We start from the raw sequence: 25,109 nt of genomic DNA on the forward strand, positions 1-25,109 counted from the left end.
TAGGAGGGATGTAATTATACTATTTATTCCATCAGTGAGACAAAATGTTGTATGGAACTAAATTTCTGAGGTTTTAAATAGAAAGTCATTTAACTCGTATATACACAAAGTGTTCTTTCCACAGATATTTACATGGCAAATATGTTAGAGGAGAACCACTATGACTAAGTCTCTACAAGTATAGCATCCTTTCCGAGCTATTCTCTCTGCTGAAAGAATTCACAGAAGCTTTGAAGTAAATCTAGACAATTAAAGTTACCTATATTTCACAGTAGGTAAAGAAGCCATTAAATGATATTTCAGCATAAGGTTTCTGGAAACAGCTACACAGTAGAGTTTTACATCCACCCCTCTTTTCCAGCATTCATGGTGAAACTAAATCTCTTCTTAATTTACAAGAGAGATAACAGCATACATAAAGATGTACGTGTTTAACTGTAGTTCATCCTCCTCGATAGAGGCTGGTCAGCCGTTCTAGTTCTTTGCAGTTGTCCATGGACATGGAATCTGCCTTCTTTCGGAGACGATCATCTCGATATACTTTTGCTGCATAAATTAAGTCTGTTTCTTCAAGGGGGAAAAGAGAAAAAAGACTTTTCAGGTTAAAAATCAAATACTTTGTACATGATACATTCCTTCTCAAAACACCTCAAGTTTAATCCTCACCCTTTTTTCCTTCTGCCTATTCTAACCACCCGCAGACACTACCTGAACAGCACTGCTACAGCTTCCCTTTGCTGCCTCTTCACAAGCATTTCATCTTTTCGAGCAGCAAACACAGTAACAGCCTTCCAGCACCCTCATGTTTCATACAGCAGTACCAGGTCAAAAAACCCCAAGAAAACACCACACCCTCCCCTACTTCTGTCAGACCTCATTAAACAATGCAAATATAGGCCACACTCAGTGATCCTGCATATTATTGACAGCTCTAGCATCTTGCCTGTGCCCAAAAGTGATGCCGCTTCAGACCGCCAGTGTTCAGCGGTATTAATAAAAGAGCTCCCTGTATTACACTGGTGATCAATAGCTCGACATTGCTGAGCATTTTAATTCTGTAAAATCTTTTTCATCTCTTCAACTCAAAACGGATTAGCAAAGCATTCTTAAATGTCAATCAATGCTGGAAAGATTTTAACTGTCAAGGAGATCCAACATACAACAGGTATTTTAAATCTAAACCCACACAGTCAGCTGTTTCCATAAATAGTGAAAAATCTATTGGGGCCGCTTTCTCAAGATCAGTTTGGGTAGTTTTCACAACCTGATAAACTGAAAATAGCCAACAACATGACAGTCACCGACCTCAGGTTATTTATCTTCTTTATACTAGGGTCAGATGTTTCTCTAGTCATCAAATTTTCCCCAGTAAACGCGTACACACTGAATCATGGGCCTCCCTGCAGTGTTCATGCTTAAAAGAGTAGGCATGTCAAGAATAAATGCTGAAAAATGGGAAAGGCATTCTTTCTCCTCTTTCCCTCCCCAGGTGGAAACTGTGTATCAACTAAACTTTTTTCAAAGATGTTTAGACAGTAAATATACTACAGGAGACACAAATATAACATGCTAGTATATCTAAGTGTAATGACTGATTCAGTAAAAGCAAACTATCCTTCCAGACCTACAACCCACTGAAAAAATGAACAAATATAATATGTCCTTTTTTTTATTGTGCTGGATTATATCCTGTATTTAATATTTAATATTTTGTTAACAACCATGTATCATATTTGTAAACTATTTTATTACAAGATTCCAACATTGAGTTCTGGGTGCCTGCAAGAAAATAGCTCCTCGTATAATATTAAATTAGATTGGAAAAACAGACAGTAGACTAAAAAACCCTGTTTTTAAGGTCCAGTATAGACAAGCCACCAAGACCAGGGAGAAAAATTACTCATCACTCACTGGTAAAAGACTAACCGCTGGTTTACAACTTTCAATGTTTTTGTCGTTGGTCACCTGGAAGAGCAGTGTTTTTATGTACTCAGACCTTAGTATAATTTTTTTTCTTCTCCAGAAACACCTATGCAAGCTTTTATTTATTTATATAAAAGCACACAGGGAAACAAGCTATTGCTGTGATAAAATAATGTGGAAGAGATTAGCATTTTTAGCTTTTGACCTTATCTTTACACTTTAATTCTCTGAGAAAGTGTCACAGATAATAGAGTAGCAGGTTAAAATTGCTGATGATGTGCAGATTGTGGTTAGCTCCTGAGCAAAACACAGAAATTATGTGACACTAGCTGGGACATTTTAGAAGTGAGATGCAGCAGGGAACCTTAGAGTTGCTTTCTCATTCAGGTATTTTAATAATGTAAGCACTTCTTTCTTGCCTGAGGCAGTATTTTCCTTTATAGTAATGCATGCTTCCATGAAATTACACATATTCCCAAACTTACTTTGTTGCCTCTCCTTCCAACAGTTATTCCGGATGTTGGACACATAATCCTCTTCCACACTCTTTTCCACTTTCTGTAACGACACTCCTTTGTATTCATTTCTGAAGTCCTTGTTGACATAATAAACAACACCCAGGTTTTCTGTCTGCATTTTTATGGTCTGCCCTGTACTTCTGCAAAAAAGGGGAGAAAAAGACTGAGTATTTATTTGATTATTTTTACACCACAAATACATTTTTAAAAATAATTCTATTACAGAAGTACAGCACATCACTGAATTTGCCATTGCAAGACTAGTTATGAAACAAATGGCGGTATCATCTGCCAGAGAAAAAAATACTACACTTGCCTACACATTAAACTGCTGCTGCTTAAACACTTGATCTTGAAAAAAAATTTAAAAAAAACCCCAACACTTTACTAGACACTTGTTTCATACCTCTTAGCCAAAAATAAGCTTTGGTAACAGAAAATTACATTCAAGCTCAACAGAAGGAAAAGCAGGTCACTATTCTGTAGCAACCCAGTATAGACATCTTCATTCTAAAGTGTTTACTCCCAACCCTGATGAATCTATTTTCCTGCTGGCATTCTGTGGATTAAAAATAAAAGACTGTGCATAACACTTTGGCAGAGAAGTGTTTACAAGCACCACAACAGTTTAGCAGCAGAAGGGAAAAACCACCACACTCCAGAAATAAAGAACACTAAAAAATAAGATAAGCCTTTCTGTTGTGTGGCTGAGACTTCTCCAAGGAACTAAGGACCTTTTAAAACAGTTCTGGTGAGTAGGCTAAATCTACTATCTAGTTGCATGCTTGAATAAAGTAATTTATTTCTCTCAAGGAAAAAGACCTATATATCCTACTGTACAAAATTAGTAAGCTTCACTGTTATAATCCTTTGCAAGGAAACAGAGATAAAGCACAGAATAGACAATTTCCCCAGCCCTCATCTAGTTTAAGACATAAAGATGAGAAAGTTGCTGTCAAGCACTTCACTTGCCACAAGCACAGATGACTCCTAAAAGAATAATGAACCTTGGCAGGCCTCGGGATTTGATTAATTATGTTGCAAACACCTTTGCAACATGCTAGGTTGCCTTGTATTAGATATCCTGAGCTCCAAGTATTGTTAAACACTTTTATCCATTACCTTCTCAGAGCACGTTCTTAGTACCTCTCTTTCAAGCTTTGTTTTGCTTAATTTTTGCCTCCTCTATATCTTCCCTCCCTTTCCTTACTGTGAGAGTTCAAGGACCAACTAATAGAAGCATTTTAGAGTGACTTCCAAGTCTACAGTATCCTCCCCTCTGTTTTAAGCTCGTGTAATTAAGCATTACTTACGATCTTGGGTATAAGGCGTAAGGAGGGTTAGATACCATCAACTGGCTCAACAAGGAGACGAGGATCAACACGATAATAGGCATCAGCTGAATGAACATAGAGAAACCTCCCTAAGAAACAAAACAGATTGGGGCATTTCATATATAGCATCAAGTAAACAGGGAAATTTGACGTGGTTTCATGCTAAGTGTGACTTACTGCTTTAAGTATCGAAAGCAGTTACAAAAACTCTAACTACAAAGGCGATATTATCTTAATCTTCCAACGCATAAACAACATCCTGGTGTGCCCAGACTGCAAGAGTTCGTGGGTTAGCATGTAGCCACAAGCAATTACCAAACCTGCCTGGAGGGTTGCGGAGTCTACTTCTCTGGAGATATTCAAGACCCATTTTGGTGCCTACCTGTGTGACCTGTTCTAGGAAACCTGCTTTGGCAGGAGGGTTGGACAGGATGATCTCATCTCAGGAGGTCCCTTCCAACGCCTAGGCTTCTCTGAAATGAATGGCTGGATTCTGTTAAATTTTATGCCATGTTTTAGTCTCATCTATACAGCAATATATAATTATCCAGGACTGTATGTAATTAATCTAAATGAATATTGAGCCTAAGTACAATTTTTACTTCAGCCCAAATAATTTCTGAAATGCAGACAAGGATTAATGACCAGAATTAGTGACATATTTAGGCTAATACCACAAGTCACTAGTAAGATCACAGCAGACAAGAAGAGATTTACAAAGCCACACTATCATCTTGTCAAAATCACATGTCTATTTACCGATCAGTAAGACTAACACATGCCAAAGTTTTAAAATATGTAACTGGCAAGTATAAATCCTCCTCTGCAGTACAGAGCTCCTGTACAATCAGGTCACTGAAAGTGACTACCAGCAAGTTTCACAATCCGCAGATTAAAGTCTATAATGCTTAAACATACATCACCCCTCTCTTCCTCCCTTTCATGTCCACTCTGACGGTGCTGATTAGGATGACTGTAGCCAGCACGACCATTTGAAAATGAATGTACACCACCTAAGGAAAAAATACCCAGATTTAAATTGCATAAACCAGCATATTGAGAGGTCACTACAGAAGTAATAACGTAGAGCATTTAACATTACTGCACAATGACACATTACTATAGTTTATTTTACAGTTTCAAAGTTGTTTAAAAGGAATACTTTAAGACAGCTGGTTTGTTGTTTCAGGTACCACAGAATCACCATAGAAACCCCAAAGAACTATGCTAACATTTTGGGGATTTAGCAACACTTTGAGGAAAACTGAACTGTGACGCAGATTAAAGAGCTGGGGTCGGAGACAGGTTGGAGTAATTTTACTGTTTTATAATGTCACAAGCTCTAATGCCACTCTAGGCAGTACCACTATATTCTGATGACTATACTGATGTATACAAGTACCTGTTGGAAAGGCCCCTCCAAAAAACATGTTGAACAGATCCTCTGGAGTAATATCTGCCTCACAACCTCTATGGAAGTTGAATCTACCATTGCTAGGATGATTGCATGTTTGCTCTTCACTGCCTGTAAGGTCATACTGCTTTCGTTTCTCTGGATTACTCAGCACAGCATATGCATTTCCGATTTCTGAAGCAAGGAATAAAAGACAACAATAAATGAAAGGTAAGAGCTATTCCAGCACGAACATTGCAATTTCAAAGTCTAGAATAAGCAGCGGAGGATGTCCGTATGTTACAAATCAGCTATAGTAGAGCAGGGCCCAGAAACATCTCTTTTTCTTAGCACAGCTTCCACAGTTTCCCACCAACGCTATTCAAAGGCCTTTTATCCTTTGAACTAGGCAGAAGGCAGGAGAGCTTTGTTCCTTCTTCCAGGGGAACACCTACACCTGTGGCAACATTCTCTCTCACTGCAATTACGAAAAAAGCATCAGCCATTACAATGAAAGCTTTGATGGGGGGGTAATTGCAACCTGACTTAAAAACATCATTGAGTCTATGGTTTCACTTAAGCAGGGACTTCTTCAAATGTGTCAACTTTATTGTCTACAAGAATGTGAATGCTTTTTTTTATATATGCTTAGGATATTTTTTTTGGATTAGATTAATAATGCAGTTTTGCTTGATGTAACATGGAGAATACACCACGCATGTATGACAGGAACATGAGTGTTCCCCAGGTTGTCAAGGTGATCTCAATGTTTGGAGTGCCTGACCGGGATGCTTGTCCCCATTCACGCTGCATCATCACAAATGAACAACTTCAATTTTGGCAGCAGAAAGCGAAAACCAAGTTATATGAGCACAGAAAGAATCAGCGTGAAGAGACCATAAGCTCTGCTGACTTTACAAGCTCTGACCCTAGCTGCTGTGCACAGACCTACAGCTCTCTCAGACTGATGGAAAACTTCTGTTGGCGCTCGATGAACAATCTGTACTTGGTCATATCTTCATTAATCCGTTTCTGCTTTTCGTTCTTCCCTCTCCTCCAGACCTCTCCAACAAAAGGTGTCTTTTTGCAGGCAGCCAGCACAAAGCACAGGGATTATGTTTTTCAGTGCTGAAAAGCCATCAGTCATCAAAAGTTCGTGAAAGGTGCAACATTATAACCTCAACACAGGCAAATAAGACTATGGCTTTGCATAATTAATGTTTTCAACATTATCCAATCTAAGAAAAAGTTAGTAAGTCTTAGCTATGTGCCTTTTAAGATGCCCTTAGAAATAATCATTAGTAGCTCCCTGAAGTGGAAGAGAAAACCCAAAGAGATGAAGCCTGGTAATTTGCACTGAGAGCAGGACATACACTGCCGGCACCAAGTGTTGCTACAAGGTTCCTCTGTGCTCTGCAGGAAGCAAAAATTGGTAGTAAAAATTTAGATTTTCTCAACAATTCACAGCATGGTCAGCTATCTTTTTTGACTATTTGATGCTAATTCACAACAGATTTGATTCAAACATAATTTTAACTAAAGGTTATAAAAAATTTTAAAAACTGATCAAAGATGTAGTTGGTAAAAGAGATTCTAAGAGACTAAAAGTGATTATATTTGCACCAATGTTTTAATTATTTATGAATATGGATATATTAATTATTATAATAGAAAGCATTAGATTTATGGTTTATATTATTTTAATATAAAAATGGCTACTTATATAATTTCAGGGAGACTGGTTAATATAATGCAAGAGTAGTATTCAGTACTTCGAGATCTAAGTCAATACCTTGCCTAACATCAAACTCGATTCTGTTTTCTAATGTGACCTTTCCTTAAAATAAAGCATTATTATGAAATAATAGCTATTATGAAACTCCTTTTCTCAGCTGGATATTAGGAACTAATCGGACACCTTTAAAGGCAAAATCATATGTTTACTCAGCCATACAAAAAGATTACAATAATTTGAATGCAAGCAAAAAGCTATATTTCATTAAGTAATTTTTAGTCAATGAGATTCCCTTGTAAAATTTTCTGTTCATTTACTCATCTAGTTAAGAACCAGAAAGTGAAATTAAACCAAATAAATCAAACCTGTACAAAGTGCTAATGTTAAATAAAAGATTAAGTAAGAAACTTATTTCTATCATTTCCAAGATTATTTGAAATGCTGTTAACAAGGAAGAAATATTTTATGCATAGGACTGAAGACAATTTTTAAGTATATAATCTTTTCTGTATAAAGCCATCACATAACTATATTAAAATAATAATTAGCAATCATTTTTCCTGCTCTGCTGTATCTACTTTTCATCTGGAATTGTTAATGCATTATTATAATCACCCCTAAAGTCTGTATCAAAAGTCTTGCTCAGAACTCTTTTTCCTTCCCCTAATTTAAAAATTTTATTGAATTTTTTTTTCAAGTGTCTGCATTTCTTCACACAAGAAAATAAAAAGATACAGCACAATCAGATTGTTTACTTACGCATAATAATGTCTTAACAGATCCACATTTTTCTTCATCTGTGTCTGAGATGAAAGTGTCATTTTCTTTAAAAAGCTTTTCCCCAGCAAGAACTAAAGGAGGCCTACAAGAAAGCAAGCTGGAGAGAGACTGGCACAGGGTGCCCAGGGGAGCTGTGGCTGCCCCCTCTCTGGCAGCCTGGACTAGTGGAGGGTTTCCCTGCCCCTGGCAGAGGGTTGGAACAAGATGGGCATTGAGGGTCTTTCCAACCCAAACCATTTAATGAACTGATGATGGTACAAACAATTTTCCCTGTGCAGGGCTAGGGCTGGCTGCTTAGCTTAGATCAGATCAAGTCAGACTATAAATGCTATTTGAGATGTGGTCAAAGGCAACAATGAATAAGGCCACGTTTGAACCCAAATGTTCTTTTGTGGAAAAAGTAGTAAAACTACACACATACAAGGAATTCTAAGGAAAAAGTAACTTAACGGGGCATGTGATTCAGTAAAAACTGCGTTTTGCTATCAAGTATTACTTTGGGGTTTTTAAAGCTCAATTATAGTAAAGATTCAAAATAGTAAGATTCAATTGGCCACATTCAGCCAACAGCAGTAAAAAAGTGCAAGCTAGGTTCCCACGCCAAGTGTTTGCTCCCTGTACAGTCAATCCTCTAAAACCCAAATGCTACAGCAAATTTCCACATTATTTATCTATAGTTCTAGGTATATGTTAAGATAATAAAGGTTAAATATTTTATTGGATAAAAGTAGATATTAGCTGCAAAACACATTGATAATTTTTACTTGCAAAAAGACAAGTAACCAATTCAGATTAATTTCTTCTAAACTTTAATCATAAAAGAAATTTTAAGTAAAAATGGTATTTTACTTTTAAAAGCCTCTGTTGCTCCAGGTGCATGGTTTTTGTCTGGGTGGAATTTCAAAGCAAGTTTTCTATAAGCCTTCTTTAAGTCTTCTTCACCTGCATCCTTTGACACCCCAAGAACTTCATAATAATTTTTACATTTCTTTATACTGCAAAAGAAAACAAGGTAAAATGTTAACAAAAAGATGTAAACAGTGTATGTTAGGACATAGCTGCAAACGAGGTAATACATTGTGCTGATGTAATACAGCTCTCATTTTCAATATAAACAAAAAAAAAATCCAGTCTAGAAATAAAGAATGCCATCTTTCATAATTGTGCTCAACAATGAGTTTATTAACTATTGTACTCAAAACTACTTACTACATACATGTATTTTACTTCTACCATAGAACTACAACAACTGTGAGAAAAGGTGTCAGTCTGCCATTACTGAAGCATTTCCTCATCCCCAGTGATATGAATATTGCTGTTAGGAATGCATCAAATGAAGATTCCAAATTTACTCTGCAGAGCTAGCGGGTAGGAAGGCCTGTTTTGACTGTCAACGGCACATGCACTTTGGTGTGCATGATACAAACCAAAGCAAACAGTACCTCCCTTTCTTCAAACAAAAGTCAAGCCATAATACCATCCAAGCATTCACTTTTTAGGGAAATAAGGCATGTGAGAATACCTCTGTAGCTGGGAACGTACATAGATTTTGACAAGCTTTCCGTTAAGTGTTTATACAAATTCAAAGAAATAACAACAGCTCTGGCAATCACAGATTGAGCTCATCTCATATGTTCAATGTAGCATTTTTTTCAACTCTGAAAACTCAGAAATATTTTTCCTGTAGGCAGTCTCACCCAGACAGACAGGAAAAGCAAAATCTGGAAATGATGTAATGATTTGTTATGCTTTAAAAAACTCACAAGAGAGAAAGAGCAGTTACAGAGGACAGAGAGAACATTAATTTTATGAAGGTAGGAAGAACTGATGAAATACACCCTCATATCAGACCTGGTTACTTAGGTAAGATTTGAGAAACTTAAAAAAGTAAGGCCGAATCACAAACTTGCACTGCTGAAATGAGGCACATTGAGACATTGGGCACATACCAAAAGAAAAGGCCTGGTCTGAGCAGGAAAGAGAGGTTACATCCATAAATACTGTAAAAGCTTTGTGTGAGTCTCCTCACACAGCTGTAACTGCCCACATTCTCTGAAATCACAGAGTTCTAGGTAAATATGGGTTTAGCATTACAAAGACTATACACAGGGCAGCCAAGTGGGGAAAAGAAAGGGAGAAGCAAGCCTTTGTCATTCCCATGAAAGAATGGAAACTCTGTAATTAAGGGAATGCTAGCAATCACAAGTACAGCCACACAATTGTGTGTGGTCCTTCATAGTTCACAGATTGATCAAATCCAGTTTCATCTGAGGGATCCCTTTTCCTGCGTTCAAATGACAGGAGCTGCTTTGGATGTCTCGGTGTAATGCTCACAAGAGCACTGAACTGAACGCATGCAGGCAGCTGCCAACCCAAGCATCCTGTGAAATAAATATAGCTCATTATATTGAAATAACATTTAATAAGCTCCAGTTAGGAAGCTGATAAACCTAACTAAAAGGAACACAGCGAATCCATCATCAAGAAAGAATGAAGCTTTTTGTTTCTTAATTTGTATAGTAAGAAAAAATTTCGGTAGGTACAGATCTCTTCATCCTGAGCCTCAAGACCTGGGTTATTTATGAACTGTATCACAAACAGATAACTTTACTTAAAAGTTTAACAGCATCAAATTAAGCTTTTATTTCAAGAAACTGCTATCTCAGCATCAAATCGAAGTTTTTCTCTTCAATAATTCACTACCTGAAGTATCTCTTTGTGGACCAGACTTTTCAGAACTTTGATATAAAATTAGGTAGCGAGTCATCAATGCTTAGAAAAGTTGTTATTATCAAATTAGCACTATAACAGTAGTGGTAAATATTTGTTCAAGTGTTTTTAAGCACCGTGCATCCTCAACAACTTTTCCCATCAACAGCATATGGTCATTTCTCATAGAAGTAACAAACATAAAAAACCCAACAAACTCAAACATGAAAGTTTCCTACTTTGCAGAGCTAACATGCATTTATTTCACAACTCTGGGATGCAAAAAAGAGAAAAATGGAAAAAAACCCAACCAACCAAACTGACCAAAAAACCCCCAAACCAGCCAAGAGGTGCCCAACTTGGTCTAACCCTCAAAAACTCAAAGTCCCACATGCAACCCTCACAGGAAAAGCATAGTGGGCATCAATCAGAAGATGTTCAGGCTAGCACATGACCCACCAGTTTCCAACACCTGATCTGCTTAGAATCAGTGCATCAAACCAGAGGTACTTCCTTATGGGAAAGTGCAGAGAGACACCTGCTTTGTGGGTCATGCAGCACTCTCTCTAAAGGGATGAGTACTGTTACCCTCCATACAACAGCTGTGCTGAACCTGGGTCACAAATGAGCCCAAGAAACAAGCATTCAGCTGAGCAGTTAACACTCATAGCAAGTCTTTGCTACTGATTACTTTGTTAAACAAATTCTACAAATACACAAGCATCTCTATTCAAACATTCCTGGTTCTGTATGAAGCTACAAATTCAAGCACATCTTATATCAAACCGCCCTCATACCCTGCCCCGCCACCCTAGGCAAAACGGACAGTCTCAAACAAAGAAGCCTTTGTGAATTTGTGATAGCCACCACCACTTACTCTCCCTTGCATGTTCTTGTCTGGATGGGCATGTCCACAGCACCAGTGCCTGCAACAGACCTGAAACCGATCCTCCAGATCACTTTCACTGCCCTCCTTTCTACAGTGCTGAGATATGTAACCCCTGGTCACTGCTTACTTAGCCTGTTGTCATCCTCAGGTCACAACCAAGTCAGCACTGGCTTTTAAAAGCCTCAGCAGCAAACATGAGCTGCAAGCACTCTGGGTAGCCTGAGGAGCACTGCTGCATGTGACTTCATGGTGAATCATGTGAAACACGCATATTCATATGGCAATTCTGCAGAGTTTAGCAGGACTTTGGATTAGGCAGATCAAGATAAAATGCATTAAATGATTGTACAAGAGCACAGCAGCAAAAAAACATACCTAAGCCTAGAATTCTCAGCAGTGACCTTGTGCTATGAAGGCCCTGCTACAATCTGCCATTAGACAACAGTTTTATATGACTGCTTTGCCACCTCAAGATAAAAAACCATCTGGGCTGTAAATAGGTAGCATCTGTTAACGCAAGGGAGCGAGTTAGTGACTTCTGCCTGGAGGTGCCTTCCAATTAAACAAAATTATCACTGTTTGTGGTGTACCCCTAGAAGGCAAAACTGTAATGCACCACACACTCAACCTGTTAAGTCACTTCATAGCAGGACAAACTGTACAGGATCACCAGGGGAGCCCACCAGATCTTTAGTTCATACATGTGCTCTGCAATCACCAGGCTTCTCAAACACTGCCATACATCCCTCCTCCACCTTAAAGAGATGGGTATCATGGGATCCAAGACTTAAGTCCTCTTCCTCCAAACTACCACTGTCCTCAAAAGAAATTTCTCTCCAGCTGCTGGGAGCTGTTGGAAGCCATGGCCAGCCTCATCCTGGTCCCTCAGCAAAAGCAGGCCTTTTGGGACATATTCCTCACCCCTTGTCTCTAGTAGACCTATGTCTGACAATCCTTGCTCTGCCAGAAGCCCTTGCCTAGAGTGTGGAACTGTCCTGTAGAGATGTGTCACAGGAAGGCAGATGGATGGAAGGAACCACCCCTACCCGCTTGTCTCCTATCACAGGTCACACATCAGCAAAGAGAGGCTGGGAAAAACTAAGAGTAAAAGCAGGTTTTGGGAAAAGACCAATGGCTGATGTCATTTACAGCTTTTAACTGCATCTGCAATCCCTGTCCTGCAGCACTCTCAGTTATGGACAATTGTTCTAGAAGCTGCATTTCAAATTGTTCTGTGGTTGGTTTTGCTGCAGATAAGGCACTGTAGTCCCGAGTGATAGTTTTCTTGCATATGTAAACTCTATACAACTGGCTTTTTTTTTTAATTGCAATTTGTATATCACTTCCTTAAGGACTCTCTCTTTCATAATAGTTTGGATGTTTTTGTTGCTTATTTCAAACTTGTTAATTTGGGGAATTGCTTTTTGTGAATTGCTTGTGTTTTTAATTTCTGGTAGGATCACTCCTTTACATGAATGGTTATCAAATTATTTCTGCAGTTTAGCTAATTTCTGTCCTTACTGAATTGTTAATCCCCTGCCAGCACCTTGGCACTGTCCTTCTGATTAACAGACTTGCTGGCTGGTTTAGGAGGGCACATGGCTGGATGTTCCTGAAATAATATCTGACTTTTAGAGAATAGACTTCTCAAACAGCACAAAGGCAAGTGATGGCCTACAAACATCCATGATCTGTTGACAGAGGCATCTTGTCATGACTTGCTTGCAGTTGACAAGCCACCTGTAGTAGAACTGGTAAGTCAACTTCACACTGCAGCAACCGCCAATTCTGCCTGACTCCTCTCCATGGGCTCTCTTCATGGGCTCCTCTCCATGCTCTTCAGGTCCTGAAATGTCTGCTCTTGTCTTCAGACATTATGGGGCTATCACCACTGGTTCTCCTGTGACTACAAAATGATGTGATCCTACTGACGTGCTTCTTGTTTCACTTTTCAAATCTACAATTCAGATTAGGCCAGCATCAACAGCTTTTATCAGGGTAACAAAACCTGTCAGAGGTGCTTGCGTTTCTGTATCAAATACCTGCGGTGATCCATACTCATGAAGTTTTGAGTACAATGAGGTATTTCAAAAGACCTTCCAAAGCCTCTGCCTACATGCACAGGGACAGCCCAAAAGACAAATACTTCAACTGCTTTTGATGGAAGCCACAATTATTTCTCCCAACGATAATCTGAACTGAGCAGCACAGTGAGCAGCAAAGTGAATGCTAGCAGCAGAGAACACTGGCTTCTGATCCCAGAGTTGAGCAGAAAAACACAGACCAATTTCTACATAGGTGAAGTTTACAATGATGCCAGAGGGCCTGATGCAAATGACATCTTGGAGCTGAATTGGGAATGTGCCAGTCACAGTTTAGATGCTGTAAGCGTGGTCTGCAAAGACTGCTCTAGACTGGAAAGAGAAAGTCACAGTGGTGTCAAGGAACTTGACCTGGTACCAGCATACCCCTAGTTTCCAAAACAGTGTACCACAAATTTCAGATCTCTGTTTTACTGATAGAAAAGCACCCTGCTGTTTTGTTGAATCTAAGTACCGTACACTTGGATGTACCTGGTCAGGTTGTTTCTCCTGTATTACATGAAATATTCAAATCTGTGTTGACATCAGCATAATTTTACCCAAATATTAAGTTTTTATTTTAGTTATAAAAAGTGTAGATTAAGGGCAGGAGCTTTCTGACAAAGTACACCGTATCTTCTGTGCCACTTTTCCACGACAGGCTCTATGACTGTGATTTCCACCTTGACTTTCTCAACCATTTAACTCGATGCTTTAACAGTTCACAGTAGTTCTAGCAGCTTAAAGGCATGTCCTGATTTCTTTTGCTTCTTTTTTTCTTCTTCATTTTAGCACATGTTGATTGCTCTTATTATTCCACTTTCAGTTAATTATCTTCTTGACCCCATGTTAAAAAAGTAGCAATACATCTCTTTTTGATAAATTCACAGAGGTCTCAGTGGAAAACCAGGAAAGAGTCAGTCAGAGACCTTAGATTCCTTCTAGCTTGATCCATGAAATTGGTAGACACAACTTTTGTTTACTCTGTAAATCCAAATCAAGTTGCTGATTATTCTCAACAACTACTACATTTAACCCTACTCACACGTCTGTTGGTTTGGTTTTAGCTCAAAGATCCAAACATAAAATTTCATTCACCTGTTCCCTTGGTAGGGCAGGAGAAGCAGTACTCCACCATGGTTTCCACAGGACAGCAATCCAACCTTAGCATAGTACTAATCATGGCAGTTAACCTCATGATGACAAAAAGGTAGTATGGAATATGTGCTATGGCTCCTTTATTAAAAAAAAAAATTATATGAGACACCATATGAATTTTAAGGTAATTTAAAGGGAGTCTATATAAAGCGTATATACCTGTACCTATCTCTGAAACTATTTTAAAAATCATATAGTAGACAACAGATAACAGACACTACACAGCATAAAAAGAAAAGGGAAAGATTAATATACAGCAGGGAAGTGATGATTTTTTTCTTTTTAATACTCTGTATGAGTAGGCAGATACATTGAACAAAGTTTGTGTGAAAGCAGTTAAGAAATCTGGTAACCGTAATCCTAATCAGCACTTCTCCAGTTGTCTAGAGCAAAACTAAAGGAAAAAAGTTTACATTTTCTTTCTTACAATCATGTTTAATTTCTTTATATCAGCAAAAATGACAATAACAATGAAGGAATTGATTTAAAGCAAAACCCCATGGAATTGAAAAGTAAATTCCACCTTTTCTGGCAGGCGGGTGGTTCCCACGCGCTTATCTTACGCTGACATTGCTCGGGCAGTGTTCAGTTGCCTGGAGACTTCCAGGTGCTTGCTCAGCAAAGCCCTAAGTCTACTGTGGGACCTAACATAATCCTGCTAGTCTCCTGTCAAGATCTCCGATCCAGCCCTCACTCAGTGACAAGATAAGCACCATTAAGAAAAAGATGCTTGTGCTACAGATGATATTTTCAATACACTTCATTTCAAAAGTAACAAACTGCTTCCAGGTATCTCAAGCTTCAAACTGTCACACTGAAATAGTGCTCTCTGTTCCCACAAAGAACAGAGCATCACCCAGCACTTATGCAATTAGTGGAAAGGTATTGCATCTTATGCTTCTCCCTGTCGAGCAACTTGTTTGCAAGCTCATGTAATGCTCTAAAAAAGTGTTATGGTAGCTTGCTAGCAATCAGTGTCCCCTGTGTATGAGGGAAAAATAAAAACAGCACAGAGGTGCTTGTTTGTACTCATACCTACCCGCATTACTGGAGGAACCCTGATGAAAATTAATGCAGCTAAATTAGTTACACTGCTCCAACTGTGTCTTCACTATGCCTCTTAAATCTACTGTCAGAAACAAACTCAAGGTAGCTAGACAAATCCAGGATCAATGATCAGTGAACCTGCAAGCCAGAGAGCTCAGAGTCAAACTCCCTGTACAAGCTTATAAAAAACCGGTTGGAAATGGCAGGTCTAATCAGGAATGCTTTCTTTACAGAATCGGAAACTCCTAGAGGGAACAAGACTTGAGGATAATGACCATCTTTCAAATCGTAAGTATACAAAACAACCTGGTTTAACAGAGTCAAATTCATTGCAAGCTTCAGAATTTATTGAAAGTTGAAGATTCTGCAACTTTTCTAGACATGTTTTTCATTCTAGAAAAACAAAAGCAGGCATGAAGCACTACTTAAAACTTTCCATGCAGCACTTAACAAATTCAAAGGTCCAAAATCCATTCCACTGTGGTATGGCAGAAGCAAATGGTGGTGACAAGCTCTCCTCTCTGAAGAAAACCCTCCCCATAGGGGCACATTTCATTTAATTGGAAAAGTCTGGGGCCTGACTGAAGCAATAACATATGCAGCCTGTCATGTGTCCAACTAGAAAGCTCATTCTCACTGTGGTTTAAACATGAACTTTCTCTCAGCTACCATCTCTGACTGTGTTATACTTTTCCATTATGTTTTAGCCCACTGTTTGTATTTAATCCTCTTCTCCTTGGCAAGGCACACGCACTTTTTAATTCTTAACCACAAGATTTTAAGTGGCATGTTGATGTCACCAACTGGCAACATAAAGTTCAAAACTTCAACAAGAACTGTGGACTTGCTCTGTTGATTACTGCACATCTAAACCAAAATTCCATCTCTCTGCAAAGGTTTCTAAACTGCTGTACCAAAGGATGCATCACCCAAACTAAGATCAAAATACTATTTTAACAGTTGATTTTCTAAGTGGTACGTAAAATACAAATAAACATGGGCTGTTCTGTAAGCTAGTAAAACTACTTAATAGCAGAAATCTGGGTAGATTTTAAAACCCAAATTTTATATCTACAAAGCAGACTGTTGGAATAGGCATTAAGAAGCAATGTTACATCACGATTATCCTCAATGTACACTTCCTGAGAATATCCCCTAACTCTGGTTCTGATCTCAACAAACTAGATTAATTGTGTCTGCTACCTCGTGCATCATCCCTTCAAGGAAGCAATACCCAGTATCACGAAAACATGCCATGAAGAACAGTTAGCTCTACAACATGATTTTACTCAAGAGAAAAATAGGCAACATTACTTTCCAGTAAAACAAACTAACAAAAAAAGAACTTGAAAGGAGCTTGATGGGAAAGCAGACTGCAGCTCAGATTGGCACGTCCTGGGTGAGCGAATGCTGGCAGTAATACAACCTTCCTTGTAGCAGCTTTCTGAGAATATGTTACATCTCTTAATTTGATCTAAGCCTCCTTTAACCAAGGGCTTCTTTCTGGATATTTTGTCTCACACGCATGTGCACACACACTCATTTTGCATTCCTTAACAGCTGTTATTTCAAGGTGGCAAAAAATACACACACTTATGCAGGTTTTACTTCAGATGTGTCATGAAAGGTAGTAACATTAATTAAGCAGAGTTGATGGTAAACAAAAAGGTCTACTAAATAGCAAGACCAAGAGGATAGTCATGCCACAGGTGCTGCTGTCTACCTGCCTGAATCAACAAAGAAAAGCTACATTTTCCTCTCTGTTAGAACAGCTGAACACATTATTGAACTTCAGGAGAATATCCCAAGTAAGTATCAAAAGCAATATACAAAAAAAGTTAACATGCAAATTTCTGTTTTGCACAACAGTTCATCCAATCTATACAAACTAGGAGACAAAACTAAGAGACAAGGACCTCTTGATTTCCCTTCTTTGAGCTTTCTTGAAAATATTCGGGCTAGGCTTATCTGAAAATACAGGTGGGTTTTCAGGTATACAAGTTTAGAGTGGCTGTATCCATATTTCTGCTAAAAAAAAATATGGACACAAAGAGTATTTTTCTCACTCCATCCTGGTTTTGGCTGGGATAAAGTTAATTTTCTGCCTAGTAGCAGGCAAAGTGCCATGTTTGGATTTAGTATGAGACTGATCTTGATAACACACTGATGGATTTAGTTGTTGCTAGGTAGTTGTAGTGTCTACACTATGTCAAGGACCTTTCCGCTTCCCACACCCTGCCAGGTGCACAAAGAGCTGGGAGAGCACAGCCAGGACGCTGACCCAGCCTGGCCAAGGGGATATTCCTGACCATAGGGCATAAGTCACTCTCCATATATGACTGGGGAAGTGACCTGGGAGTTGGGATCCCTGCTTGGAAACAGACTGGGCATTGCAGCGATAGTTTTTGCTGTGGGTGGTGAGCAGTTACATTTGTGTATCACTTGTTTTATATATATATACAATAATTACTCTCTTCCTTTGTTATCCTATTAAACTGTCTTTATCTCAACCCACAAGTATTTCTTTCCACCTTCCTCTCCATCCTGCAGGGCAGGGGTGAGTGAGCAGCTGCAAGGTGCTTACTTACCAGCTGGGGTTAAACCACAACACACTCCTGCAGCCAAGAAGTATGTAATGATAACACGACTTAAGAGTTACTGGCCTCAAAAGCACATTTTTATCGATCTTTGGTTTTTTTTGCACATCCTCCTTTCCTGATGCTCCCCCATTTAATACTACCATGCTGCATGAAGTCCAGAGTTTATAATACAACTCAGACTCTGTGCTTCAATGCTTCTCAGGCACCTGTACTTGCAGAATGAAATAGTTTTAACACTGGCTTAAGAACAGCCTGTATGGCAAGATTAGCTTAAAGACAACCTTTACAAGTGATGATGTTATTTAAACTTAGATATCATGAGTATTAAAATATTTAAGGATAGAAACACTGTCCTGCAAGTTGCTCTATAGAATTTTCATCACTTCTTCCATTTAGCATGAAATCTACTTAATAACCACTTTGAGAATTTTCTTTTTAAACCGTCAAGGTTTCTGCATAAAGGTAGGCATAATATTTCTCAAACAAAAGTGACAATGTCTCATACTGTTTAAACATGGCAAAACTCTTCTCCTTTTAGTTGAAGTTCAGTACAAGTAACCCCTCTCAGCTAACCTTGTATTTTTTGTTGCTTCTTTAGATGCTAGAGCTGAAAGCATAAGTACATAATACACAGAATGAAAAGCAGTGATGTATTGAAGCAAGGCCATACCTGCACACTCCTTCCATCTGGTCTTTGGTGTAGCCTTTTCCACTTTCACCTGCAGCAGATGCATTGCTCTCCTTCGTGCTATTTGGCTTACTTTGCTCATTGCTACTGGCTGGTTTTCGGCAGTAAGCGCCTCCCCCAGCAGTACTTCCATTCTTCATAATAGCTTCCAACAAAACTATAAAACAACAGTATATCATAGTATCATTATAGGCATTAGTGATTAAGTGGGGGCTCTCAAGTATCTTAAATAGGAGCACCACATTGTAAAAAACTAGTTGCTACATCCTCCTTCCTTATTGATCAACACTTTGTACCAGAAATATTTCTGAAGCCAGTCTATCAACAATTTTTCATGGCAAAACTATGGAAAAGGGTTTCAAAATTAGTGTCTGGACTCCCCTCCACCTCTGACAAGGTAATTAAACACTGGAGAGAATCTGTCCAGGTCCTTCATTTCTAGACATTATTTAGAGGCACTGAACCCATTCTTTGGAGTGAAAACATGAGAACACCCCAATAAGCAATAAGAGGAACTAACCTAACACTCTAAAGAGACCAAGTCTGTCCCTAGCACGTTTCAGTTGCCACAGTACACAGCTATTTGTAATCCGAGCCATTAGCAGCCACAAACAGATGCTCTACAGCCCTTCCAGGCAATACCAGATGAAATTCAAACTACTGTTAAATGCCACAGGTAAGTCACCACGAGTCAACTACACCCAACTCCAGAGAGCTGGAGCTCAAAAAAACCAGCATGCTTTTTGCTAGATCTTGAAGTCCTCTTTCCTTCCATGTTCCAAAAGATCTCAAATTAAGCAGTTTTAATAAATCATCAGACACTAAGTTTTCTTTTTCGTTCTCGATACAAGCCCGTAAATCCGAAACATTACCACTCTAACTTAAGGGACTGCACGTGAGGCATGATGTGGATCAAAGATTATTAAAGTCTATCTTTCCCGAAGAGAGATTCCTTCAGAATAAGAGGGCAAACTACATAGGCCAAATTTGTTCCATAAACTGAGTTACTATCTGCCTAAAAAACATCCTAATAAAAATTCCCAAAGAATCTGTCTCACTGACTGTGAAAGCACGTTACAGTTTCCTCTGAGAAGCTAGTGAGAAAAAGCTGAAGGATTTTCTCCTAAATCTAATTAAATTTTTTCTCCTCAGACTAGCTTACAATCTCTTAGAGCAGCAGCAAACTGGGATCCTACACATCATGGTTTGTATCTCAGACGAACACGTGAAAGAAAAGAAAGCTGAGCTTTCTTTAAAAGGATAAGAACCACTCCCTTAAGACGGGCTTCTTGAAGCTCTCCAGTATTTGCTTTTACTTATTTATTCACTTATTGCACACTGGCCACAGCAGCCACTGCAGACAAATAGCTACCCTGGGCCTGAACAAGAAAGTCAGCTGACTTCAGTGCCAGTCCTGTGCTTGTGCCAGCCTCAGCAAGATTCATCAGTTCACCAGATCAGGGCCTTTACTGCAGGAACAGAGAAAAGACTAACCTGCAGATGCTGAGCTGTACACCAAGGGGATGTTTTTGCTACAAATGAAACGAAGTTCTTGAAAACAGGAGAGCTGTAGCTGCATTATGAAGCACATATCCATATATTTGCAACAGTTGATCCTAATACCATCCATTGCTGCACTTAAAAAGTTCTGAGGAAAATGAAGTAATAACAATTCCAACAAGGTGACTGTCTGCAGGCTAAGAATTAATCAAGAACAGAAACATGAAAAGACCGTGCCCACAGAATGAAGCATTTTCAGTTCAAATGTGCTCCAGACAAGCGATAACTGAAAATGAAGTTACTCTTTTTCTGTTGGGTGACTTTAGATCTTTAATAATGGCGTCACGTGGCATCCTATCAAACATGTGACCCTGACTTACCCTCTAAAAATAATGTTTACTTAACAGTTTAACAATTCCTGCCTTCAGACTGGTACTGCTCTAGAAATTCCCCATCCCTGCGCTAATGCTAGTGCAAAATCAGTAGGAGCAGTAACAGTAGAAATGCAGGTAACGGGCAACAGTTTGCTCCTTCAAACACCCAGTGTCTCTTTCATATCAAGCTTAGCTGCTAGGTATTTTCATAGATTGGTTTGGCTACACTACACTTTCAACACTAGAAATTCCTAATCACCTTCTCAGGCCTCCCATCCCCATAATGCAGCTGCACTACTGAGAGAACAGCGCAGGGCACTTGCAAAAAAAATCCAAAACAATGCACAAATTAAGAACTTCAAATCACTAAGTGCTAACTTCTTAAGGTAACAGGACAGAGCATAGGCAAACAGGCTAGTATTCTACATTGAAAAAGAAAACTGCACAGAGGGTCTGGGGGCATTGTTTTATTTAAATCAAAGATACGGTTCAGATATTCAGAAACAACTCCGACTCTTCCAGGAACAGCTGGAGGTAAAACAGGCTGTTAGAACTGAAGACTTCCACCGTGCATCCAGGTATTTAAAAACAGGACATACAAGGAACCACAGACTTATTTTGCTAGCAGGTAAGACAATTTATCTTAACTTCAAATGTGTCCGAAGGCTCTCTTGTGTGTACTGTTACCTGCTGCTGAATGAAAAGAATTCCTGTACTGCATTTGATTCCATTATGCATCAAATATGACCCCCACTTTCACTACCAGAAGAACTGTTAAATTCAGAGCTCATACTAATGCAACACCCTAAGAAACTAAGCTCACATACTCCCAGAAAGTTTCCCTCCTTTTACAGGCAGCATCAGAAATTGTGCAAGAAAAAGCTTGAGAAGCACTGAAAAATAAAGCTGCACCTAACATAATTTCCTGCCTCCAACTCCAAAAAGAACAGCATATAAGTTTGAAAAGGTGATCGTGCCCTTTGTTATCTTTAAATCCACTCTTACAAATCTTTTCCAGCCAAGCAATTAGGTTCCATTCAACTGAAAGATGAATCATTAGTGAAAAATCATAATCAAACAATATTTTGAACAGCTGAACTGTAAAGCAGTTTTCTAGCAGAGTGATGTCAACATGAACACTGCTACTATGAAGTCATTCATTACCTAAGCATCATCAAATAAGCACTGATCTTACATTTCACACTAGTAAAGCCTTAAAATAACACCGCTGCAGCCAGCGTATTTTGTTTAGCAAAACTAAACTTTACCAATGACTGAACTAGCTGAATGCACTTTAAATGCAAATGTCACCAAACCTAAACTATGCATTGCATTGTTTTAGAGACAACAGCTAAAACCTGCTCTCTGTCCTCTTCCAATCCGCTGTAACACTGGGAGAAAGGGAGCTCCCGTCAGTGAAAGATTCAGCATTACTGTTCTCATTGCTTTTATCACTGATGGAACATCATTTGTGAAATGGTGGGCAATTGTTCCCAAAATGATACTAAGGACACAACCTTTGAAGCATCTGTGACTTCAGTGACAAATCTGTACGAACTGCCTTCTAGTACGTACCCAGAAGAGAAGGATCAGTGAGCACAGCGACAACTGGGGCTGCACCATATTGCTCTGTCACCATTTGAACCCAACACACTGTGACTGTAAAATAGGAGTTCGTGTTAGAACCAGGAGAGCTCATGAAACCTTTAACTGTTTCCTTCTCTTGGGTACGTGTTACGACACATTTTTAATTGTATAATGAATTACTGTGGGTTTTTTTTTTTTATTTCCAAGTGGACCCTCCCCCTCCCCTTACTAAAAGATGACAGTGAGATAATGAAGCAGTATTTTTGTTCATTCTTCATCAGCGTAAAATTCCAGTTCCAATTTATTGCACACCTTCCAGTTCCTATCCTGAAAACAGGGCATTCTGCATCCTTGCAGCTTACTGCACTTTCAGCAGGGCTATTTAAGTGCCTCAAGCTTTAAAAAACAAAAAGAATTCAATGAGTTGGTGTTGTTTTGGAAAGAAATGGGATGAGTTGAAAAGAATTACCAACTTCCACACCTACAAAACTGAAGCACAGAAATATTATAAGTTTACAGAGTCCCCTAATTTCTAAGTACCTAGTTCAAATCAGGCCTAGGGCCTGATTTTTTTCAGTGGTATTAGGGCATCTGCAATTCTCATTAGCTTCAGATGGAGCTTTAACTGCCCACCAGTTCCACAAATCAGACCCTTGTTTCAAGCTGAATACCTGAAAAATGAAGCACAAACAATTAGCTGTCACTAATGGAAACTGAGTCAGGCGACTTATTTAACATCACAGAGAAATTCTGTGAGGCACTTACTTTCAGTACACAGTTCCCCAGATTACAGTTCACTACCATAACCACAAGACCACCTTCTTTACACCAGATCCGTACCTCATTTGTGACATACTTTGCTAATTTCCACAGCGAATAGAACAAGTGTCCTGCAGACAATAGCCTAATTAGCCATCTATTTCTTGCACTGAATACTTTACAATACGTAGCTAAGCAGTCCTACTTTAAAAAAAACCAAACCTACCAAACTACTCAAAACATAAATCAGATGGAGATACCTTTTGGGTGCTTTTTTTCTTCCCTTGAGAGCTACCATAACTCTTTATTTTGGAGGTATAAGAGAGTAATAAGCTACTTGAAGCAGACAAAACTATTCCTTCTCTGTGGTGGAGGAAACTGAACTGAAACCCTGAGACTCCCTACCTACTGGCCAACACAGCTTCCGAGGAGCTGAAAGTATTTCCATGCATGTCATCGCCTTACGCCACAGAAATTTAGGGGAATATAGCAAAATTCTGCTTTTTATTTCAGAGAGTTATCTAACATGGCAAGAATAGAAACAGTGGCACATTCTTGATCCAAACCAATGGTTACCTTCTTCCAGGTGATTTACCAGTAACATCCATCCTGTCATGCAGGTAAAAAACCACCACCACACCCCAAAACCACATACACTATAAAAAAGAATAGCACGGATGAGACCTTTGTTTATTGTTTGCATATAAGAAGTCATCAGGTGATAAGACAGGACAGAGAACATTAATTGAATTTGCTCACCTGACTTAAAGGCTTCACTACAGAACACAATACAGCACAGAACTCTTCCAGTCAAGATTTTACCCCAAAGTCATGTTGCAAAAATGGTAAACACCAAGGCCTTTAAGTCAGTACAGAGCACTGAATTCTTTCCTATACTTTCCATGGCATAGACAATGCAAACGAGAAACAGAGGAGCGCAACAAGTCACTGCACTTCTGCATTCAAAGGTGTTTCAAGCAGACTTCTGACACTCCGACAGAAGAGACAGGTAACAGGTCTGCATACACTGAAAACTTCCTGTTGTTCCTTTTAACACCTTTCTAAATGCCTGTTGCTAGAAAGATGCTGATTATTTTTCAAGTGTTTGCACAGAGGTGTCTAAAGAGCCAATTAAGACAAAGGGGGAGACACCGATCTCAATTTTCCCCAGAAAAGTTAAACCTGTGTGTAATTCCTATGTAGATACTGTATGGCCAAAAGAGAAAAGAAATGGAGAAAAGCTCCAACCACAAGTAAGTTCGAGGACCAAGATACTGCCAGCGTTGAGCAGCAGCTCTTACTGAGGCTGTTAGTGAGGACTAATTCACAGTGACAGAAGAGAAGCCAACCCAGCCTGTCTCGGCCTGGGGCCTGAGGTGTCCTGCTGTTAATCGGGTCTAAGCCGAGAGCGTGTGGCTGTGCTTCAGCTGATGGCCAAAGAGAGGGGGGAAACGCAGGCGAGGAGTCGGGCTGGCCCAGGGCAAACCCCTCTGGGGAGGAGAGAGGTAACCCCGTTGTTCTCACGCCACAGGCACTGACGGTGGAAATCTACCTACCCAAAACGCTCCTCCTGGCCGCTTCAGCCACGGCTTCGGCCTTTTTTATTTTCTCCCGGCCGAACCCCGCACTCCTCCAGGGACCCCAGCCCGGGCTACTTCAGGGGCAGGCGGAGGATGCCCCGCCGGGTCCCCCTCGCCTCAGCCTGCGGGGGCTCGCCGCGATGGGTACCTGCCGCCACGGGGGATGGGGGGGGGAAAGCCCCTCCCCCTCGCCCTCCCTCCCGCAGCCCCCCGCGGACCCCATCGTCCCGACGGAGCAGAGCAGGGGACAAGCGGGAGGAGGGGCGGCCGCGTCAGCAAGGCCGACGGGGCACCGGTCGCGGGGAGGGGGCCGGGCTTCACCTCGGGCCGTCTCGGTAGGGTACAGCTTCTGGGCCTTCCCGAGGAAGCGGAGAGCGCGGTCACGGTTACCGGCCTCCAGCGCCTCCCGCGCGATGCCGATGCACTTCTCGGCCTCGTCCCGGTTCCCCTCCAT

The 25,109-nt window shown here is 39.8% G+C and overlaps 1 protein-coding gene across 1 annotated transcript; it reads right to left on the minus strand.

Annotated features, from left to right (window-relative positions):
• Positions 1-25,109, minus strand: DNAJB14 (DnaJ heat shock protein family (Hsp40) member B14; the record flags this gene model as incomplete). Its single annotated transcript, XM_084262689.1, has 8 exons — positions 1-567; positions 2,409-2,581; positions 3,755-3,864; positions 4,694-4,788; positions 5,178-5,363; positions 8,533-8,678; positions 18,838-19,012; positions 24,977-25,109. 8 exons carry the CDS (start codon positions 25,107-25,109, stop codon positions 443-445), a joined length of 1,143 nt encoding a protein of 380 aa, XP_084118815.1. The 3' UTR covers positions 1-442.

The sequence above is a fragment of the Gallinula chloropus genome (assembly GCF_964237585.1).
Source record: "Gallinula chloropus genome assembly, chromosome: 4".
NCBI classification, from domain to species: domain Eukaryota; kingdom Metazoa; phylum Chordata; class Aves; order Gruiformes; family Rallidae; genus Gallinula; species Gallinula chloropus.